This window comes from Dermacentor variabilis, chromosome 6 (genome assembly GCF_050947875.1).
Source record: "Dermacentor variabilis isolate Ectoservices chromosome 6, ASM5094787v1, whole genome shotgun sequence".
Taxonomy (NCBI): domain Eukaryota; kingdom Metazoa; phylum Arthropoda; class Arachnida; order Ixodida; family Ixodidae; genus Dermacentor; species Dermacentor variabilis.
The window spans coordinates 167597622-167617138 of NC_134573.1; the positions used below are offsets into that span (position 1 = coordinate 167597622).

A 19517-nucleotide genomic window follows, 5' to 3' on the forward strand; every position below is an offset into this window, starting at 1 on the left:
CCACAATTAGTACATGACCAGGGTAGTTGGAGAAGTATGGGAGAGGCCTTTGCCCTGCAGTGGGCTTAACCAGGCTACTGCTGCTGCTGCTGCTGCTGCTGCTGCTGCTGCTGCTGCTGCTGATGATGATGATGATGATGATGCCGAGATTTATCCGAATCGTTCTTGCGTGGCCTGCGGTGAGGTAGCTACTTTGCCTCATATGCTCTGGGAGTGCGGGTCGCTGGGCTCGAAGTTCACCAAGGAAGAGTGGGACACGCTCCTGCGAAGTCCCGTCTTTGAGGACCAAATCCTGGCCGTCCAGCGCGCCCGTGATCGGGCCGGCAGACTAGATCTGTCATATATATATATATATATATATATATATATATATATATATATATATATATATATACCAACAGGCAACCTCTGTGGTGTTTCCGGAGAGGTGCCTAGATTATGTTAATTGTTTCGCTTCTTAATAGGTAGAGCAGCAAGCTGACGACAAGAATAATGAAAAAGCAGAAATCCTACGGCGTGCTTGCAGAAGCAGAAGAAGAAGAAGAAGAAGAAGGAATACAATGTCGGTCTCGCCGCTTTCGCTGCTTCCCTCGACGGCAAACCTCGGGGACGGCGAGTGCCAATGCTCAGCCGAAGGCGACTGCTCGTCCCAGTGCCCGTCGCCCGCTCAGCCCCCGGCTGTGTCCAACCGGGTGCTGGGTGCGGGCAGTTGGGTGCGGTGCATCGCCGTCGCGTCAGCGTGCATGCTGGCCGTGCAGTTCGTTCTGCTCGTCGTTTTCTTCCTCCTGCCCAAGGTCAGACACCCGACGCCGCCGCTGCCGACCAACGAGCGCACCCACCGGCTCCAGAACTGTCATCAACCGGAGGAGAAGAACCGGCTCAGGTATGCGCGTTACCGGTGATTGACCGAGGGGCGCGACATGCGAAGTGCAGTCGGGAGGCAAGAGTCTAGGGACCACGGCGTTAGGGAACAAAATTTTAATTTCTGATAGGGCGTTCGTGCAAACTTGAATTGTCTGAATGAGGTAAATTGATCGATCGAACAGGCGCACGCCGGCTGTGCCGTTTGATTGTGGCCTACATGGCTAGGCTGCTGAGAAATAAGCAGATTTCTTTTTTTTTCTTTATGGGACGAGGCATGCGTTGCCTCCTCCCCCCTTTTTTAGAATTTTGCGCGATCTACATGCGTTATTTGATCTAAGCTGGCTTCAGTTCTAGGCCGACTGCCAAAATTGGAAAGGCAGAAATGATAAAATATTCCCTCAAATGTAAGGCGAATGAAAAAAGGTATTGGACTGTAAAAAAAGAAAAAAAAAGAAACATTGCCTTTCGCATTATAACATCTGCCGGAATTACATGCCATGCCAAAGCGACCCAGATAGTTCACTGCCTGATTCTAAGCGCTGTGACCTGATTAAACGAAGTAGACCTTTCGAAGGCATGCCGCAGTTGACAGGTGCCTGAATTTGATCCGAGTGACGCTTCGAATGTTTGCGACTTCCTTTGCATTCGCCTGTATTATCTCCGTCGTTACGGGCATTCCTGCTTCTCTATGTGTCCTCATAAAATCGGCAACATCTTTTTCCACCTCGTGCTTCACCTCCGGGCATCCTTCCTGCGGTCGGTATACTGTGTGGCGGCGGGGGCCAAACTGCATCCCCGAATATTAGCCGACGGCCGACTTTCGTACATATTTTAAAGAAATGCATCGGCCGTCATTGGTGTAAGTACGGTGTGCGCAAAAAGCATCAGATCCGTCGTACTAGTCATTCTAAAACCGCATAGAACTGTTTCCAAGAGAGTCAAATAGGTCTAATAGTCGGAGTAAAGCCAGTTCATCAGCGTGCCTCCAACGTTTTCTTCTTTTTGTTATTGTTTTTTGTTTTTGATCGGCGGAAACCATGGAAAGGCGTTAAGTCGGAGTAGCCATTTCTCTTGCGCCTCATCTTTCGTTGATGATGAATGATGCTGACGTACATCTGTATCCCACTTAATATAGCTATGCGCCTGCGCCTCTTCTCTGTAAGGGAAGGAGGGAGGGAAGGAGGGAGGGAGGGAGGGAGAAACCGCACATATCATGGAGGAAGGAAAGCGCGAAAGTTATGGCTAATAGAGGCTATAGAGTGTAATTGCGTACGACTCAAATCAAAAGCATGCAACACAAATAATAATACACCGGACGCACAACCGAGGTGCAGTCTGTCTAGTCATCTAGTCAGACCGTGCACATATATGCGCGACCGACTACCGACAACGTAGAAACGCTCGCCGACATCCCATCCAGTCGTTTCCGGCGGCCCGGAAACGACTAATTTTGCTCTGCAGGTACGTTCCCGACCACCTGCTCCGCTCTAACCGGAGCAGGGACGTAGACCCCAGCATGGTGCCCATCTTCTGCGTATTCCACAACTCCGCCTACAGGCAGTTCAAGAAGGTCCGCTACAGGCTCGGAACTGTCCCTCACTCGCTGTGCACTCACCTGCTGTACCACTCGGCCAAATACTCGGCCGGGAGGATCGCGAGCAGGGACACGCTCTTCGACGAGATCTACCAGGGTTTCACGATAGCCGCCAATGTACGGCGAATCTGGAAGCACATCAGGGTGCTGCTGACGCTATTCGTGAGCGAGCCGGAAACGGCCGAGTTCTCGGAGAGCATCCAGAGCGGTCGCGATGTGATCTTCTTCGGGGAGGCCGCGTACGGATGGCTCACGAGCCACAGGTACGACGGCCTCAACCTGGACTGGCCGTACGCCGGAGGACCTTGCGGGTCCGCATCCGACGTCAGTCGCTACACGGCGCTCCTGAGGTTCCTGAAGACCCGCTTGGAGTCGCGCTTCATGCTTACGGTCACAGTGCCCGGAGAGCTCGAGGATGTGAGCCGAGGAGTGGACCTGCATGCCGCCAGCGAGGTCGCCGACTTTCTGCTCCTGAGGTCCCACAGGCGAAGGAACCTTGACCCTTTTCAGTACGACTGCCCCGGCCACGCGGTCGCGCCGGTCTTTTTCGCGCTGAGGGCTCTTGCTCCGAACGCCAAGATATGCTTCTCGATTTCTTTCGAGGTTGGTATACCTTCATCGTGTAAGATCGCGTTCCCTTTCAGAACACGCTTTGCTTCGGGAGCCCTTATCTAAATGTATGGGAGGGAAGGAACTGTCTTCCTCGAATTCTAGAGAACCAAATTTGATGCGGTATGCTGAGTTCAGAAACTTAGAAACTTAAAATATACCCACTGTCGAGAACGTATTCCTTGGACCTCACTCCTATTATTTGCTTATGTCAGAGTTGTCGAAAAATCGGGACAAAAAACGTTAAGCGTCTCCTTTGCAACCATTTAATGCGACAGATGTCAAAGTGAAGGAAGCTGTATATATCGGAAAAACCTAAGCAGGCAGAACCGATATACGCTGGTCTGAAGCACACGTATAACTTGGGAATAGTATTTATGCAAAGCTATCTTGAACAATGTAACGATTTCACGTAAATTGTAAGATTATATAAAACACGTGCACTTTATACGCTGTAGTAGATACATTTGGCAGAGTAGCACATGATTTACACTTCTCATCACCATTCGCTCGACTAGCGTTATATCGGGTGTTTCAGCGAACACTGTCAAAATTTTTAAAGGTTGCCCCTGGCAGATAACACAATTCTAGTTCGTGAGCTGGTCTGCTCGAAGAGGCGAACGCTACATGCACAAAAAATTGAGATGCCTGATTGACTATTAAAAATCATTTAATTAACTTCTTAAGCAATTACCTTATGGCCCATACTGCAATTTGAAAATTGTAGCCGTAAAGTTTGCTCGGCGGATCCACTTGGAGCGAATTCTAGGGATGGCACCAGTTTCTAGATATTAATTCCCGAAATTAGGGGAGAAATGCTCTGGCGTTCCGGTTACTTTCTTAACGAAACGTCGTTTTATGCATTCAAGCACATAAGTAATTGGAACGTCAATGTATTTCTCCGCAAAATTCAGAAATTAATATCTCGGAACTGGTGTCATCCTGCGAATTCGTTCCAAGTGGATCCGCCTTGCGAACTCCACGACTGAATCTTTTAAAATTGCAGTATGGGCTATAATGCAATCAGTTAAAAAGTTAATTAGTCAATTATGTGTATTAATATTTTGTGCAATCAGTGTCCGCGGCTTCGAGTAGGCTACCTCATGAACAAGAATAGGCCAAATCGTTCTGTTTGTACTATATCTGTGCAATGTTAATAAATGGTAATAGAAAAGCAGCGTAGAAGTAATCTACTTTCAAATAATTTGTCAATTATTTTTGTTGGCCAGTATAATTACTAACTGCAGACAATATCGTTTTTGATTGAAGCATTTGTATACAACTACTTCATTGGGTTAATTCTTACAAGTAACCAATTACAATTATAACTGTAAGAGGTTACTTTTGTTTTGTAACGTGTTGGTCTGCTCTAGAGATTTCTCTTAACATGGACGGCAGCTTGCACATGATAGCTCAAACGGTGCCGAAATTGCCGCTGCCATCGACTACCAGCACAATGAAAGCTCCCAATGATAAAAATACATCTCGATGAAAATGCAAGGTGCTACTGCTATCTAATGGCCGTTTCCACAGGACTGCACCTGTCGCTACTGGAAATCAATCCCGCGATCACGTGACCCTCTAGCCACTGGACCAGCGACGTGGCAGGTTACGTGGCAGGGGACGTGGCAGGTCGCGGCGCCTGTTCTGAATTACAGCTTTGTTGCCCGTCGAGGGCATACTCTAACGTTGTGTGTGCATCCCTTTTCCTCCAAACAGGTGCGAGCCTTCAAGTCTGCCGCCAACCGCTCCGAGACCGACACGAGGATGGAACCGGCCGACCCGACCAGGTACACGGGTACCGCGGGTCTGCGCGCCTTTTCGGAAGTGTGCAGGGCGTCCGACGTGCGCATGGACCCCGTCAAGTACTGTACACTCGCATCGGCGTCCAGGACAGTGAAGCTGGCGCTGGAGACTCCTCGCTCCATCCGACAAAAGTTGACCGTGCTATCGAAGCCGTGCGTCGTGCTCTGGGACATGGAGTTCGACGACTTCGAAGGCCGCTGCTCTCCAGCGTCCCGCGACCCGTGGCCGCTCGCGGCGGCGGCGTACAACGCCCTGAACTGACAGCTCCGTCGACTTCCAGGCTGGGCGCGCGAGGAGGAGTAGCCTCGATTCTATAGTAGCGATCGAGTCTTACGTGTCCGACGTGTTGTGTGTTCAGGGTGCGCGTGTGTTCGTGTGTCAAAGGAGTTCCCGTACCGGATTGACTTGACGGCTGCAGCTGTCTTATTCACACTTGATGTGTTTTGTCTACAATGCTCGCGCGCCCAGAGTACTGTGCAAGGGGTTTATTCAAATTGCTATTCATGCATGTTCGGGCACTGTGGCAGTTGTGATGACTGGATAGCTCGTCTGTTTCTGCCACTCCACTGCACCGGGGCGTTTTATAAGATGCACTCGCACAATCGTTATAATGTATGCTACCGTAATACTGTTCGAGGTGCTAATAATTAGACGCTCGGACAATGTTACGGTATACTGTTTCAGTTGTCGATGCGTAGTCCATCGCAAGCCGGCTCGAAGTCTGGTAAAAGCTTTATTATGAATGTTAGTTCATTCCGTATGTGCACAGTGTGTGTTCTGGAGGCGTGTGTGTGTGCCTGCGTGTGCGGGTGTGTTGCGCATTTCTTCCTTATCCCTGTATCTTTTGAATTTTTGTTTCTAATAGCACCATTCTATTGTATAAATAATTGTATTTCTTTACTATGATGTGTCCGTTCATGCACTGCATTGTTTCTTGTAATAAATTTACTACGACGTTCTTGTGCTGCTTGAACCCTGTTGTTACGAAATAAATAAATAAATAAATAAATAAATAAATAAATAAGTAAATAAATAAATAAATAAACGTTACCTCGTGTCAGCCTATTAATTGTTAAAGGATTTGACGCTCGGAGAGGCAGGCAGCTTCGCTTTTATTTATAGACGCCCAATTACCACAGCGTGTGGTGCTGACGAGGATAGGTGCTGACGTGTAAGAATAGAGCGTGAAGAGAGTAATTTTTTGGTTTGGTTTTACTTTGACAGTTCTGTACACTCCTGATATCATGTGTTCTTTTCCATCCCGCTTTCCCCCCAATTTTCCTTCCTTTTTTTCCCCTTCTTTGTTTGATCTTCAAACGTTATCTCTCGTTCTGAGCACGTATAAATCGGCGGTTCTTTAGTTCTATATGAGTGCACATTCACTATTTGGTTACTTTGTATTATAAGTGCTTCCTCACCCTACATTTCCGCGTAGGTTACGGGGTTCCTCTTTTATTTTTATCCTCATTGCTGTTAGGGATTTTTTCGCTCGCGTGTTCCTGCGAAAAAAATGTTCCTGCATATTCTGTGGTGCCCGTGATACGGCTGTTTTGTAAACGCTGCCCGCCGGCTCTGCCCTTCAAGCCCATTGCCGCTTTGGCAGGCCTATTCTGTATTGGTTCTGATGTAACTCTTATAATAATAATAATAATAATAATAATAATAATAATAATAATAATAATAATAATAATAATAATAATAATAATAATAATAATAATAATAATAATAATAATAATAATAATAATAATATTTCATACGGACACTTTTAGGACTTAAACGCGACCACGCTTGCAGCAACGTTCTGGATACGTCCAGGGTATTCGCAATATCAAGTTCTGCAGATAACAGCATTGTAGCAACATAACCACGGCTGGCGACAGTATTTGTCATTAGGCCCAACGTTTATGCCGTGCCTTTCACACAGCTACAGCACCCGCTGTGTCGAGACGAGTTCTCAGCCGTGACACAACAGCATTGGAACAGCATCCTTGACACATAACAGCAATGCTGTCACTAACAACACTAGAATCCCCCCCCGCCCCCCCATTCCAGGGCCTTCTACTATAGCAAGCGACGAAACCAGGCGTTTCCACTCCAACAACAATGGCGTGAAACATTGTTCACTGTAACGGACAGCTACGAACCGTGATCATCCTTTTGTAGCTTTATTATTTCCTTCTTGTTATCTTTGTTCCGAGGCTGACAGTAATTTCAAGGAAGAACGCAGGCGCGTCTGTTTTTGCATGCAATGCCGAAATTGGACTTGCCGTTCGATGATAAAGGTCTACGCAGTCTCCCAGATTTTCCGATCAAACAATCGAAAGGTGTGTATATCGTATGATATCCCCCTCGTGATGAAGACCTTTCTCAGTGCATCTTTACTGCATTATATTCGAGCAATTTTGTTGTTCCAGATGCCAACATTGCTGCTCCTTCAGAAGAATTCAACGACAGTGCGATGACCTCACTTTCAGTACTAGGCTGGCACCGCATAAGAAGATACAAAATAAAGATGTCGCTGCGCAGATACGGTTTTCGTGACTCTAAAACAAGACAACTGCTAAAAGCGATTCTTTCTGAAACGGCAAAAAAAAAAAAAGAAAAATGAAAAGAAAAGGCCACTGGTAGGTGAGAGCGACTGAGTACGGAAAGAATAGCAGCGGAGCAGTGTGACGTCGACATGCACGTTATTAAGGGAAGCGAATTAAGAGAAAATCGCAGATTCCTGAGCAACCTTACCGGACTTCAACATAACATGAGGTCATGCGCCACCACTCGACATAAAGAAATTTGGAAGGCGGTAACTGCAAAAACGAATTACTCAAAATAAAATTGTCAAATACACTGCCTACACTTTTGAGTGAACACAGCAGAACTGGAATTGATATTTCAAGAACTACACAACAAAACCTTCGAATCCATCTTTCTTTAGGTAAAACGGTAATTTACATTTGAGCAACCAATCACCGCGTTATATTTACTTCTTTTGATGCACGTAAGTTTTGGTGTCAATCTGCGCATTCTGTTAAGTATTATTTTTTCGGTGCCCTCTGGTTGCTAGGTACGGGCTTCCACATTTAGCGAAGTGTCTCGCGTTTGATGTTACCGCCGACTGCACGGTACTGAGGGGGCTTTGGATGCTTGTCAGGCTGCTCTTAGGGGCAGCTTTTACCCACTGCGTCCATCTTTCTTTTTTAGGGAAAAAAGATGTATTATATTTAGCAAAGCAATGAACGTGGCTAGTTGGTGGACGTATTATATCGTATATTTGAGGAGTAACGGTGTTTGCGCAGTAACCACATGAGCCCTGAATAGAGGTGGTTCTAAGAACGCGATGACTCATTGAATGATAGGGCGCCGTAATGCTATCGCATTAGTAAGTGATAATCAGCATTTTGACTTGAGAGATTCTATTTCTCTTTTTTTATAGCAAGCGGAAATTAGTAGCAAGGAAATTAGTTTGTCAGCGAGAGAGATAGTATTCTTATTCGTTGTTAGTTCGCCACGCGTCGGCTAAGGCACGGCACGAAGTGACGTAATACAAGGCACGCGAGCAGGTATACCTTTCATTGAAGCGATTATTTCAAGCTGAGCGGTTATAACCCCTAAGTCAGAGCTGCTCCGCTCGAAGGAGCTTGCATTGTAAAAGTTATTCTCGTGTCGAAAGAAAAATGCTTAGAATGTTCCAAATGTTTAACGTCGTGAAATTCATTTTCTGCGTCCTTCAGGAATTCTTCAGGTTGCGAGAGAGCCTCTTACCGTTGTCCAGGAGTGTCCATGAATCCTTCCGGTGGCACTGGAGTTCCTAAACGTCTTTTTCAGTAGTACCCGGCATCAGAGGGTGGGGGAGGGGGTGGGTGGAGACGGGGGAGGTGGGATGACAGGTACTTTACAAAATCACGTGAAAGTCAGAAGCTCTCACGTGACTTCTTGATGAGCCTCCGACTCATCTAAGAACTTGAGGCTCATAGCTGGTGCTGGCAGCAATCTAGTTTTGCAGATCAAAGAGCAAAGGCTCACTGGAGTCTGGAATTTTTCTTCCCTTTGTTTCGCTTCCAACCAGTCGAACTACGTAGGAAGCAAGATAAAAGAGACTATCATTTCTCTATGTCGTTTATTCAACAACTTTTGTATCGGAAAATGGTTTGTTACTTATGAAATTAATAAGAAATTGTGACTCGGAAGTTTATCTATAAGTATATAATTATGTCTTGTACAGTGGACCTTGGTTATTAATAATAGAGTATATCTGAGTTGGCGTTTTCGCTCATCCATGCAGGGGTCGTTTAACTCGCAACTTCAGCGCGGTTGAAGCCTGCGTTTACGTGGCCGAATTTTGGGTTTTACACTAAGACTATACGCCTGGAGAGAAGCGAAAATTCGATTCAACTGTTCACGGCCAAGGTGTTATGACGACCTATTTAGAAAATATCCTAAGACAGCGCAGTATAACACGGAAGAATGTTCAACAGTGGCTAGAATATCAAAGTCTGCGATATTTTCTAAAGAATGTAAACTCTAACTGTGACATTTCGTAATACTTCAATCAGTGGACTGGATTCTGGTATGCCTCATATTCCGCGACTCTTACTGCACGCAAAATTGCGGGGTAAGTGTAGTCCTAGAAGCAAACAACTGTAATCCACACACGGATGGCTTTCGCGATTTGCACGATTCTCTGCGACGTTATCCGCACCGCAACAACGCGAAGTGAAGTCTGTGCGTAGGTGTATACTTGAGGTGCTGGTAGCGATAACATTCCCGTGAAGCGTTGATCGTCGTCTCATTTTGGCACTCGATAAGCGTTGTTCGTTTGAGGTCGCTTTTATATTTTGGCTGTCACGCGTAGGTCTACTTTGAAACAATCGCGGGCTTAGTTTTCAAGACGGTGCATTTTGGCGCAATGAACATGCAGCTGAGGGGTCTGACCACGGCGTGCACGAAGTTACTCACTTAGTGCGTGACTCACTTAGTGCGTGAGTTAGTTTCACTTCGGTTTAAAATTAAACCGTTTATGTATGAACCATAATGCTTACTCGAGCGGTGCTTTGATTGCGATTACTTTTTCATCCCGTTATATTTTACCTAATGCTTACTCTTAAAATTCATCACATGTGACTAACCGAACTGTTACTTTCTAGAGGCGTAATGAGCCCTCTATCGTATCACCGAACACCCCCCCTCCCCCCCCCCCCCCCCCCCCCGATTCAAGAAAGCCGGGAGAACACTCGTCATCGACGTCGGAACTGTTTTCACTGAATAAGTGTCTGAACAAGCCCACAGTTTGGAATTAATTTTGGCCACAGTCTGAGCGGATGATGTATACCCTCGAAAGGGAATGAACTCGCTACACTGAGTTCAGTAAACTCTGTGTAAGCCTAAAGGAATTGCGGTGGTGGACTTTTGGTGACTACAGCTGAACCATGGAGGTGCCTTACGTTAACAGGATCTGCATCTCTGGACGATTAAAAAACACGAGCGAAACAGACAAGAAGGCTTTACTAATGTGCTAGCACACTCCGACTGTTCGCATCTGTAGTGCTTGTGCTTTTGTTTATTTTTCTCTGTGGTTCCACGCAGTTACGCGAACTAAAGGGTCATTGTGGACGCATGCTGACGCTGTACGACTGCCCACCCCCATTCCAGTAAGAATGGTGCCCTCTTCGCAAAAATATCTGTGGCGGGATAGGCAAGGCATTAAAACAGGCCATAGTAAGCAAATGAGGAGGAACAGAAAGTATTAAACTTAACACGGAGAACAAAACAAAGAGAAGTGGTAACGATCATTTAGGTGACAGTAACAGAAGTAACGAGCGAAAAACGGTCCAAAGATCTGCAATTCTCCGACGTCGCGCTAATGACTGCTAACTGCTGCGCTTACGAGTGACCCGTTTTGCGACGCTTTGTTCACTGCTTTTTCACGTCCTTTCTGCCCTATGGCTGACACTTGGAAAAGTCGCTTTCTAATTTCTAGAACAGGACCGACGTGTGCAACTCGGCAATGTTGTTGCTGACCGTTTCATTCCTGTATTATTCCTCTAAATTCCTTCACATTTTTGCGTCACTGGACCAGTGTATGCGCAAATCAGTAATGCAAAATGCGCAAACTCATGCCGTGTATCTTGAGATAACGAAGTGTGACCTTCCCACTTTCCTCTCGACCAACAGAGGGAGCTGAGATGAATTTCCTTTGGCCACTCGCACGAAGGCTTCAAGTGCGCTAAAGCCACAGTCGCTCGGTCATCCGAAGAAAAAAAACAGGAGAGGGGGGCCATCAAAGTCTACGCCACGCCATAGTCTGAGCGCGTGAGAGTTTTTTTTTTTTTTTCGCGACGTGCGCGGTGAGGGCATATGCGTAAACCCTATGGATGCACATGCCACTCGGAAGATAAGACAACGACGACAACGCACAACTGTCAACGGGGGCGCTCTCGGCGAAGAAACGCTCAATTTCAAAGATGCCTAAGTATATAGAGTCCTCTTATAGCTTGAACGACGTCTCAACACAACATACGTCGCACGCAGCGCACAACACAACAAACTGCGCTATATCTCTTCGGGTTTGGCCTTTTCTTGCAGGTGTATCTGGCTGGGGACGCAATCGCGTGAATATCCGATGCAGTGTCCTGTTGGCATGCGTCCCTGGGTATCGTTCCCATCAGGATATGCGCCGGAGCTTTTCCCTTCTTTCTCTCTCTCTCTCTGTTTGTCTTCTTCCTGTTCTTTCTTGCCTTCCTCTATCAAGGTCACAGTCAACGCCACACGCCAAGTTTCTCATTCTCGAATGCTCACTGTTGGCGATAATCCATCCTCGAGCTGCTTTGGCACATTTCAGCTCTGAAAAGAAAGCAGCAGAAACATTGCTTATTACAATCTTAATCTTGTTCGAGGCATTTTCACAACGCAAATGGAATATATTCGCAAAATATGTTACGCCTACAACGGGGAACCTATGTGGAACGATATGAAGAGAGATTTACTGCTATAACAGTGGAAGGAAACTAACGAAAGGAAGAGCCAACGGTCAATGGCATTCGTTCCACGTAGGTTGCCGTTAGTGGGTGAAGCAATTTTCGCAAATATGTTTCACTTAATAAAACCTATGTTGGATCGAGATTACGAGTGTATAGGCTTAGCCGGGACATTTCCAAGTCGCGACATTCAAGAACGGGGTCGTGATCATTACGACGGGTTTTCTTACTGCGGCGAGATTCTGAAGCTACAGCGCTGTAGCAGAGCGGTAAGTTGGGCTAGTTGGTGGAAGTTCGTCTAGTAATACCGGGGCCACTGCGCTATAAACACACGGACAACAGAAGTAGAAATGGACAGGACGTGCAGTACTTCTGTTGTCCGCGGTTTTATAGCGCAGTGACCTCCGTATTACAAGTACAGCACTGTAGATCTGATCGCGCCTTAAATATACCGTCATAGCGATGAACACGATGCGGGTGAGCTTCGGGGGAACTGCTACAAGGCAAACTACCGTGTAGTCGAATAAACCTGTCATGCAGCGGTAGCAGTGCTGAACTTTGAATTTTATTTTAGTATCTATACGACGTACAGATGACAGGGGTACAGACAGAAAGCCCTAAATTCGGCCACGATATAAATAACGCTCGATATATGGCATCGATATGTACCCTTCCTAGGTAATTTAACGTAAACATTGATGCTCTTGCGTTCACTGGCGATTTGTCGGAGTCATTACAGTCAGAAACGATAGGGAAAGGCTTGATCTGTGTCTGCGAACTGAAGTTATCAGAAAGTAGCTTGGATAGAATGGAAGAGACATGCGTATGTCCATCCAATTCGCAATGGCAAACTTTTTGAAAGCATCGACTAGAAATTAATTGGAAGATTTAAGCCATGAAGGCCGTACTCACACAGTTTAAGCTACCATCAAACTTTTATCCACCGGTCGATCGAGTACTCCATCGATGCAAGCCACCTGAAAATAAGCAGTTAAATATCAACGGTTAGTTGCTTTGTATACTATTGCTCTAATTTTAAACGCACGATTAACACTGCAAAACAAAATTGTTTCCCGAAGGCATTGTCGTCGCTGATGAAACATGATTGCGCTTTACTTAGATCGCTGAACAGAATAGTAAAAGTATGCAAGGAGTGCCGAATACATTATTCTGTCGTTAGGCACTCCTAATCTGAGCTCGTACAACAGGAAAAAAGATGTATTTTACTTCGACAGCGTGCAGAACATAAACCATTTTTTTTTCTAGCGTTAGCATAGCCGGTACACGTAACAAGAACGATTGATCACAGCACAGCGGTGAGCGATATGGCACTCGGCCGCTTTTTGCGTGTTCCTTGAAGTGATTAGTTTCCCAGAGATGGAAAACGAACACATTTTTCATTGGCAAATTTGTAAAAATACAGGGAAGAAACATATACGTATATAAACAACGAAATCTTAATGGCCCTAGGTTGCACTCTGGTCGCCGCCTGGAACGTTCGGGTGGGGGCCGTTACGAAATTGGTTTCACTGAGCGTTTGCTTCGGCGGCTTCATTTTCTTTTGTTTAGAGGGCACTTCTGTTGCAGGAAAAAAGAAAAAAAAACTAACCGAAGCAGGTGGAGAAATTAATAGCCGCAATCGGTTTCTTGCCGATTGGTCCGCCGATGATCGAGGCCTCCCTACTTCGCCGAGCAGGCTTAACGTCGAGTGGACGCGGAGGAAATGATGAGGCCGAGGTCGGCCGCAACCCCCACCCCACCACATTATCACTCCCCCCCATCCCCTCCCTCCCCTCCAAAATATTTAGGCTTGTCACAGACTTGAAGTCTATGTGAGTTTCTACAACGAAGTTGACGTCCATGTTCTCCCGGAGTTAACTCGATATCACTGTGAATACCTATGCTAGCAAAAGAAATGTCCGACGCGTTCGCTTTAAATCGATCTCTAATCTACGGTGCCTTCGATGACCTCGTCGCCTACTGCTGTCGAAATGTGCGGTTATGAATTATTCGCCGATATGTTTTCAATTTTGATATCGGTAATGTATTCTGTTTCGTTTACTATACTAGTCAAAAGAAAGATTTAGCTCGAGATTACATCTGCTTTCCCTATTGAAATAATGAAATGCTTAAACCTTTAAATATTCAACCACTAAAGAGATTCGCACAAAATTTGCTGTATATTTAGAATAAAGACACAAATGTTGGCGAGTGTTGCGAGGACATCTCTAGTTTAGGCTGTCATAAAAAAATAAACAATTTAAAAAGAAAAGAAAACAGAATGAATGAATGAATTCCGTGGTTTTGCGTGCGAAAACCATAGCTGTCAAGCCACCGCGCCGGGTAAAGGAAAATGGAATGAACATGTTTACAATTTTGCAAGCAACTCTGCTTGGTGCAGAGCTGCAGCGCTAGAAGGAAAGGTATTAAGGCATCTTTCGCCACATTGCAACGTTTCGTGTGCTGAATGAAATTTTCAACAGAAGTTCATACTTTTCAGTATGCATTAGAATATTTCCTTATCTTTTTCTTGCATTTCATAGGAAAAACACTGGCTCTCACACAAAAACAGCGTCATTTCCCATAAGATTACGGGAAACATGCGGAATTAGTACAGAACAATACGTAATTATTGCATGATCTAGTCAAGCTAAAATATACCCTAATATGCATGTAGACAAACAAGAAATATGCACGAACTAGTGAAATTCGTAAATGAAAATGAGAGTAAAAATACGCGAATTCATATTTACTGAACAGTATTGATGCAGGCCAGAAAAAGAAAAAGAAAAGAAAGAGAAATGAATGAACAGGAAAGATAGAGATATGGACGCGTACGCCTTCAGGTCGAACAATTATAGTCTGGGGTTTTATGTGCCAAAGCCACGACCTGATTATGAGGGACGCCGTAGTGGGGGACTACATACTGATTTCCCCCACCTGACATTCTTTAACGTGCATTCAATGCAGGCGCGTTTCAGCATGTCACCCCATCGAAACGCGGCCGCCGCGGCAGTGATTTGAGTCTGCGATCTCGAGTTTAGCAACGCAACGCCAAAGCCACTAAGCAACCACGGCGTGTGCCTTCAGACCAAAGCAAGGACCGAAGCTCTTAGCACATAGTACTTATCAGTGCTCTTCAACCATACTGGAGAAGTTATCCAAGGAATCTGCTACTAGTTCCGAAGCTTTGCTTTGAAATGACCACCTCTAATCTTTCTATTCCTCTCCACCCGCATAGCCAACCAGGCGCTTTTCTTGTTGGCTACCGTTGACTACATTACGATAACATGTAACCTTTATTGCTGGCGGCTAAAGATATATTAAAGATAAGGTCCTAGTGAGCCAGAGCCAAGCACTTTTAATGCCTGGTTCCTTAGTTGTGTTGTTCTTTTCTCTGTACGAAACATAAAAAGTGATAGCGAAATAACACTGAAAATAAACGACGATTTGAAGTGAACGCACCTTTTCTTCTCGTACTCGGTGTCGGCCAGGAATCGCAGATGCCGCATCAGGGGTTCGGGGGGTATCGCCTCGAACGTGTTCTTCTTGCCGGTCATGGAGCAGCTTTGCACGCGATAACCGTGAAGAAGAAACGCGCCTGCGCAGCAAAAAAGGGAGGGAAAACGAGAGAGAAACAATGCGTCAAAGAAAAGAACAGACAGCTGCGTGAGTATACCAATGTGGCGATTCGGGCTCCATAGTTGGTCTATGGTCAAGTCCAAGTTTTCTGAAGGGCAGCTACCAAGACAGGAGTGTTAGAACGTGAAAGCAGAACAGGACAAGAGCTTCCACTCACAACTGGAAGTTTACGATTACGACAGGGAGCCCATTGGGATCCAATGAAAAGGTTTCTTTTTTTATTCTGGCAGATATGGGGGAGTACCATTCATGCATCACACAATATTTTAGCGTGCATTTTAAACAAAATACTGGGCAGGCAAGAACGGGACATATAAGAGAGCAATAGGGACAAACAGAACGAAAACGTAACAATATGTGGCTCGACTTCCAGAACATGCGTGGGTTGAATTAATTGAATTAGAGGCCTTCGGTGCTATTGTACGGAAGACGTCGGCATAAATGGCGCGTATTACAGGTGCCTTTATTGATATGTCCGTGATAGACCTCAGTTCACGAGCGCCCTGTGTGTTTGCATATATCACTCCCACTGGAATGCAGTCGCTGCGGCGGTGACTCGCATACATGACTTCTTGCTCAGCATGGCAACGTCATAGACATTGTGGCGAGGGCCATGGCACACACTCACAGCCAGCGCGAAAAGTAAGGATCACGGGCAATTCCCGAGCAATTTGTGCGCGTAGATGGTAAATCCACACTAAACATATGTTGTTTACGTATACTAGTAGAAGCTGGAGATTCGAAGAGGAGACTGTGTTGCCCAGCTGCCGAAATAGTCAGTTTTTTTTTTTTTGAGGACTCGCGGTACCTGATATTTTATTGCAGACTCTGCGACAAGAATTGTTATGGTGTCACGCGCAGTTACGAAAGCCATCGACCAGCCCAGCACTGACTGTTTCCTTATTACTACAGTCGGCTCCAATTATTCAGAAATCGGTTAATTCAACTTTTCGTTTAACTCAAACGCACATGAAATTCCAAACAAGAATTCATACAATTCTGTGGAAGCAAAAGTTGTAAAGATCGACCAGGAAAGCATGCCGATTCGGTTAATTCGTACACCACCTGCACGCTCTCATGACGCGAAAAGATTAGTAAACAATTGAAAACAAGTAATTTGGGAGACAGCGCTACTCTTTCACCGCGCAAGGATTAGTTAACACTTGAAAACAAGTAACTCGACAGACAGCGCTACTTCTTCCCCAGGCGACGACGGTGACATCAGAAACATGTACTGCAGTGATGATGACTACTTGCGTTATGCCCCGGGCGATGTCTCTCTTGGAAATTTCGTCACCGCCGACGACAAGGCTGAGGTCTGTTGGCCACTGGTCAATGTCGACATGTATATTTATTAAAATACTGTACTGAAGTAGTCTGTCGACGATGACAGACGACTTCAAGAAATAAAAAAAATACTTGAATTCGTTCATTTTTATTTCCTTCAATTCATTCGTTTGTAAATTCACCTTGTCCGATAATTCGGCCGAATTGTGCAGTCCCGCAGGGGTCGGAATAACTGGAATTGGCTCTATATTGTCACGTTGTAGTGGCAGTGAAGAACGAGTGAGTGACAAAACTGTGGCTCCCGAGTCTAATACTTTATTGGGCGAACTTGCGCCGAGAAAAACGAGTAACGCTAGAAGCATAATGATTAGCGACGAGCCCACTCGCCGGTCATCAAGATCTGATATCACGGGTCACGGCAGCCTGCTGTTCGCTCGTGAGCTTTTAACATAGTTTAATGTGCATTAATGTTCGCGTCGCGCACTAAGTCTGATTGGACACGACTCTTTCGCCGCAGAATCCACGAGAACATTATTTAAATTAAATTAAATTCTGGTGTTTTAAGTGCCTAAACCACGAACTGACTACAAGAGGAACGCCGTAGTGGGAGACTTCGGACTAATTTTGACTACTTGGGGTTCTTTACCGCGCACCCAATTTCCGGTAGACGGGCGTTTCTTGCATCCGCTACAACACTACGTAGTTTCGTAAACGCTATTGCATGGAGTTTGCCGGGGGGACAAAGGGATAACGGTGACAAACCGGTAAAAAAAGAACGGTGACCATGAAAAAAGGGAAACAAAACAGTGTACGCCAGATTACGTAACTTTTGTGCTTCATTTAGCGCTTGTGTCACCACCATAAAGGTAGAGCGTCCCTTTCCACCATTATATCCTACTCGCACTCACCCACGGCGACGGGGGCGTTCCGATCCTTGTAGAAGTAGAGGCAGGCGTCCTTGAGCACGAGGAACCTCTTCTTCCAAGATTTCCACTGCTGGCTGAGCTTGCATAGGTAGCCCTGACAGTCGGGGTCTGGCAGGGAACCGCACGGCGAGTGCATGTTGCTCACCACGGTGTCCATGTACGAAGCACCCTGCGCGCGCGCGCGCCACGGGTCTCAAGACTCGGGCAAGTGTGTGGGCGGCCGCAGCTAAGGCCGGCGAACTCAGCGACGGCGCACGGAACCTTTGTACACCCTACTCATCACTCTCAATAAACCGCTATTACAAAACACAAACAATGACTGAAGTGGACTGAAACACTGGAACGTGCTGAAATAGTGGTCCGCGGTATTTGAGGGCACTTCAGTTGTGCTTGAATATTGTACTGAAGTGCCCCGCAACAGTGGCTAAAGCGTGCACGAGACAAGTTAAGCCCAAAAAATAGGTGAGGCTTTCAAAAAGGAAAAAAGAAGAGTAAGAAAACGAGTAAAGAAAGGAATGGCACCACTCTGTTAGCAATCCTTCGATAAACTTATTAAACAGCTGAGTGGAGTTTCTTAGGAAGCGTCGTTTCGCTTATCACTTTGATACTGTCCCTGCGTTCTGCGGGCGCAGGCGCTGTGGCCTGTTTTGCTTTTTAGAGCGCAGCTCTTTGGCGTCCGTTCCTGGGTTTCGCGTCGTCGTCGGCCTCGTAACCAGCTCCGCCCCCCTTTCATCCCCCCAGCGCTAGCAGCGACCGACTGATACTGCTGGATGCCGCTGACGCCGCTAGCGAGTCAAGATAACGTGACTGCATAGAACACCGTCGCCGCCATGCAGAAAGAGGAGGAAAGGGTCTCTCCCCCCCCCCCTGTTCTTGTGTGGCGGATAGGGTGCTCTTCAGTTGCCGACGCGCCGGTTATTCGTTGTCCCTGAAACCAACTCCGCAGCTGGGGTTGACTCACTATCGGCGTCAGCGGCATCAGTCAGTCGCTGCTATCTCTTCCCTCCTCCCTTTATCGTGTTGTCCGCTTGCTGCGCGCGCTTCTGCCCCCATCGTTTGCCGCTGGGTGTACACGCCGCCCCCCTCCCCCCTCTTCCTGCGAGTCTCCGGTTGTCAAAGCGCCGGCTCGAACTTAATTCCTTTCTTCGCTCCTCCTCCAATGCAACCCCTGTGCGGTGGCAATCAGAGAGCCAGATCGGTGGCGGCGGATCTGTATATGTGCACCGCCCGAGCCGAAATTGCCGCTGCCGTTCGCCCTGTGCGGTGGCAATCAGAGAGCCAGATCGGTGGCGGCTTGACATAAAGACAAACAGCAATTTCCTAACACTTATGCGGGAGAACATCCCGTTCCTCTCGCTCGTAACGCGTCCCACGGCTGTGACAACCTCGCGAGGCACTTGTATAGATCTCGTCTTTGAGAATCAAGCATTGGTGTACCAAGTCGAACATATATCAGTCTATTTCTCCGACCACAAAGCTTCCTTCATGACTGTCAAGAACTGTTAGTGGAGTCTTTGTTAAAGGAATACGTGTGAAAAATAAAAAAAAAATTCTGTGATAGCGCATACATGTGTTGCTCGATTTCTTTGCCTCAATCTATCGAAAAGGTGAAACAGCTTATTTGCTGCGCTCAAATTTCGCATTAGGAAGTAACGTAATCGTCGGTAATTTTGTTGAAAGTGGTTAAAACATACTGACCGTGCTGACCATGCTGTTCATCAGGAATAAAATATAGTTTCAAGTCAGGAATATTGTCCGGTTTTCACTTTCCGGCGTACTTGCGCTCTTGCTTTTTTATACATCATAGTCGGAGTTTCA

General features: G+C 46.3%; 2 protein-coding genes across 2 annotated transcripts in view; one reads left to right on the plus strand and one right to left on the minus strand.

Annotated features, from left to right (window-relative positions):
- Positions 1-556: 556 nt before the first annotated feature.
- On the plus strand, positions 557-5831 carry LOC142584439 (chitotriosidase-1-like). The gene is made up of 3 exons (XM_075694590.1): positions 557-883; positions 2326-3061; positions 4787-5831. Exons 1-3 carry the CDS (start codon positions 561-563, stop codon positions 5132-5134), a joined length of 1407 nt encoding a protein of 468 aa, XP_075550705.1. The 5' UTR covers positions 557-560; the 3' UTR covers positions 5135-5831.
- Positions 5832-10839: 5008 nt separating this feature from the next.
- Positions 10840-19517, minus strand: part of LOC142586357 (uncharacterized) — a 220962-nt gene continuing 212284 nt past the window's right edge. The window contains exons 11-14 of the mRNA XM_075697607.1: positions 17682-17868; positions 15310-15445; positions 12757-12821; positions 10840-11710 (exon numbers count right to left, since the gene is read on the minus strand). Of these exons, the coding sequence (XP_075553722.1) occupies positions 12773-12821; positions 15310-15445; positions 17682-17868 (372 nt within the window). The 3' untranslated portion in view covers positions 10840-11710; positions 12757-12772. The remainder of the gene's footprint in view (positions 11711-12756; positions 12822-15309; positions 15446-17681; positions 17869-19517) is intronic.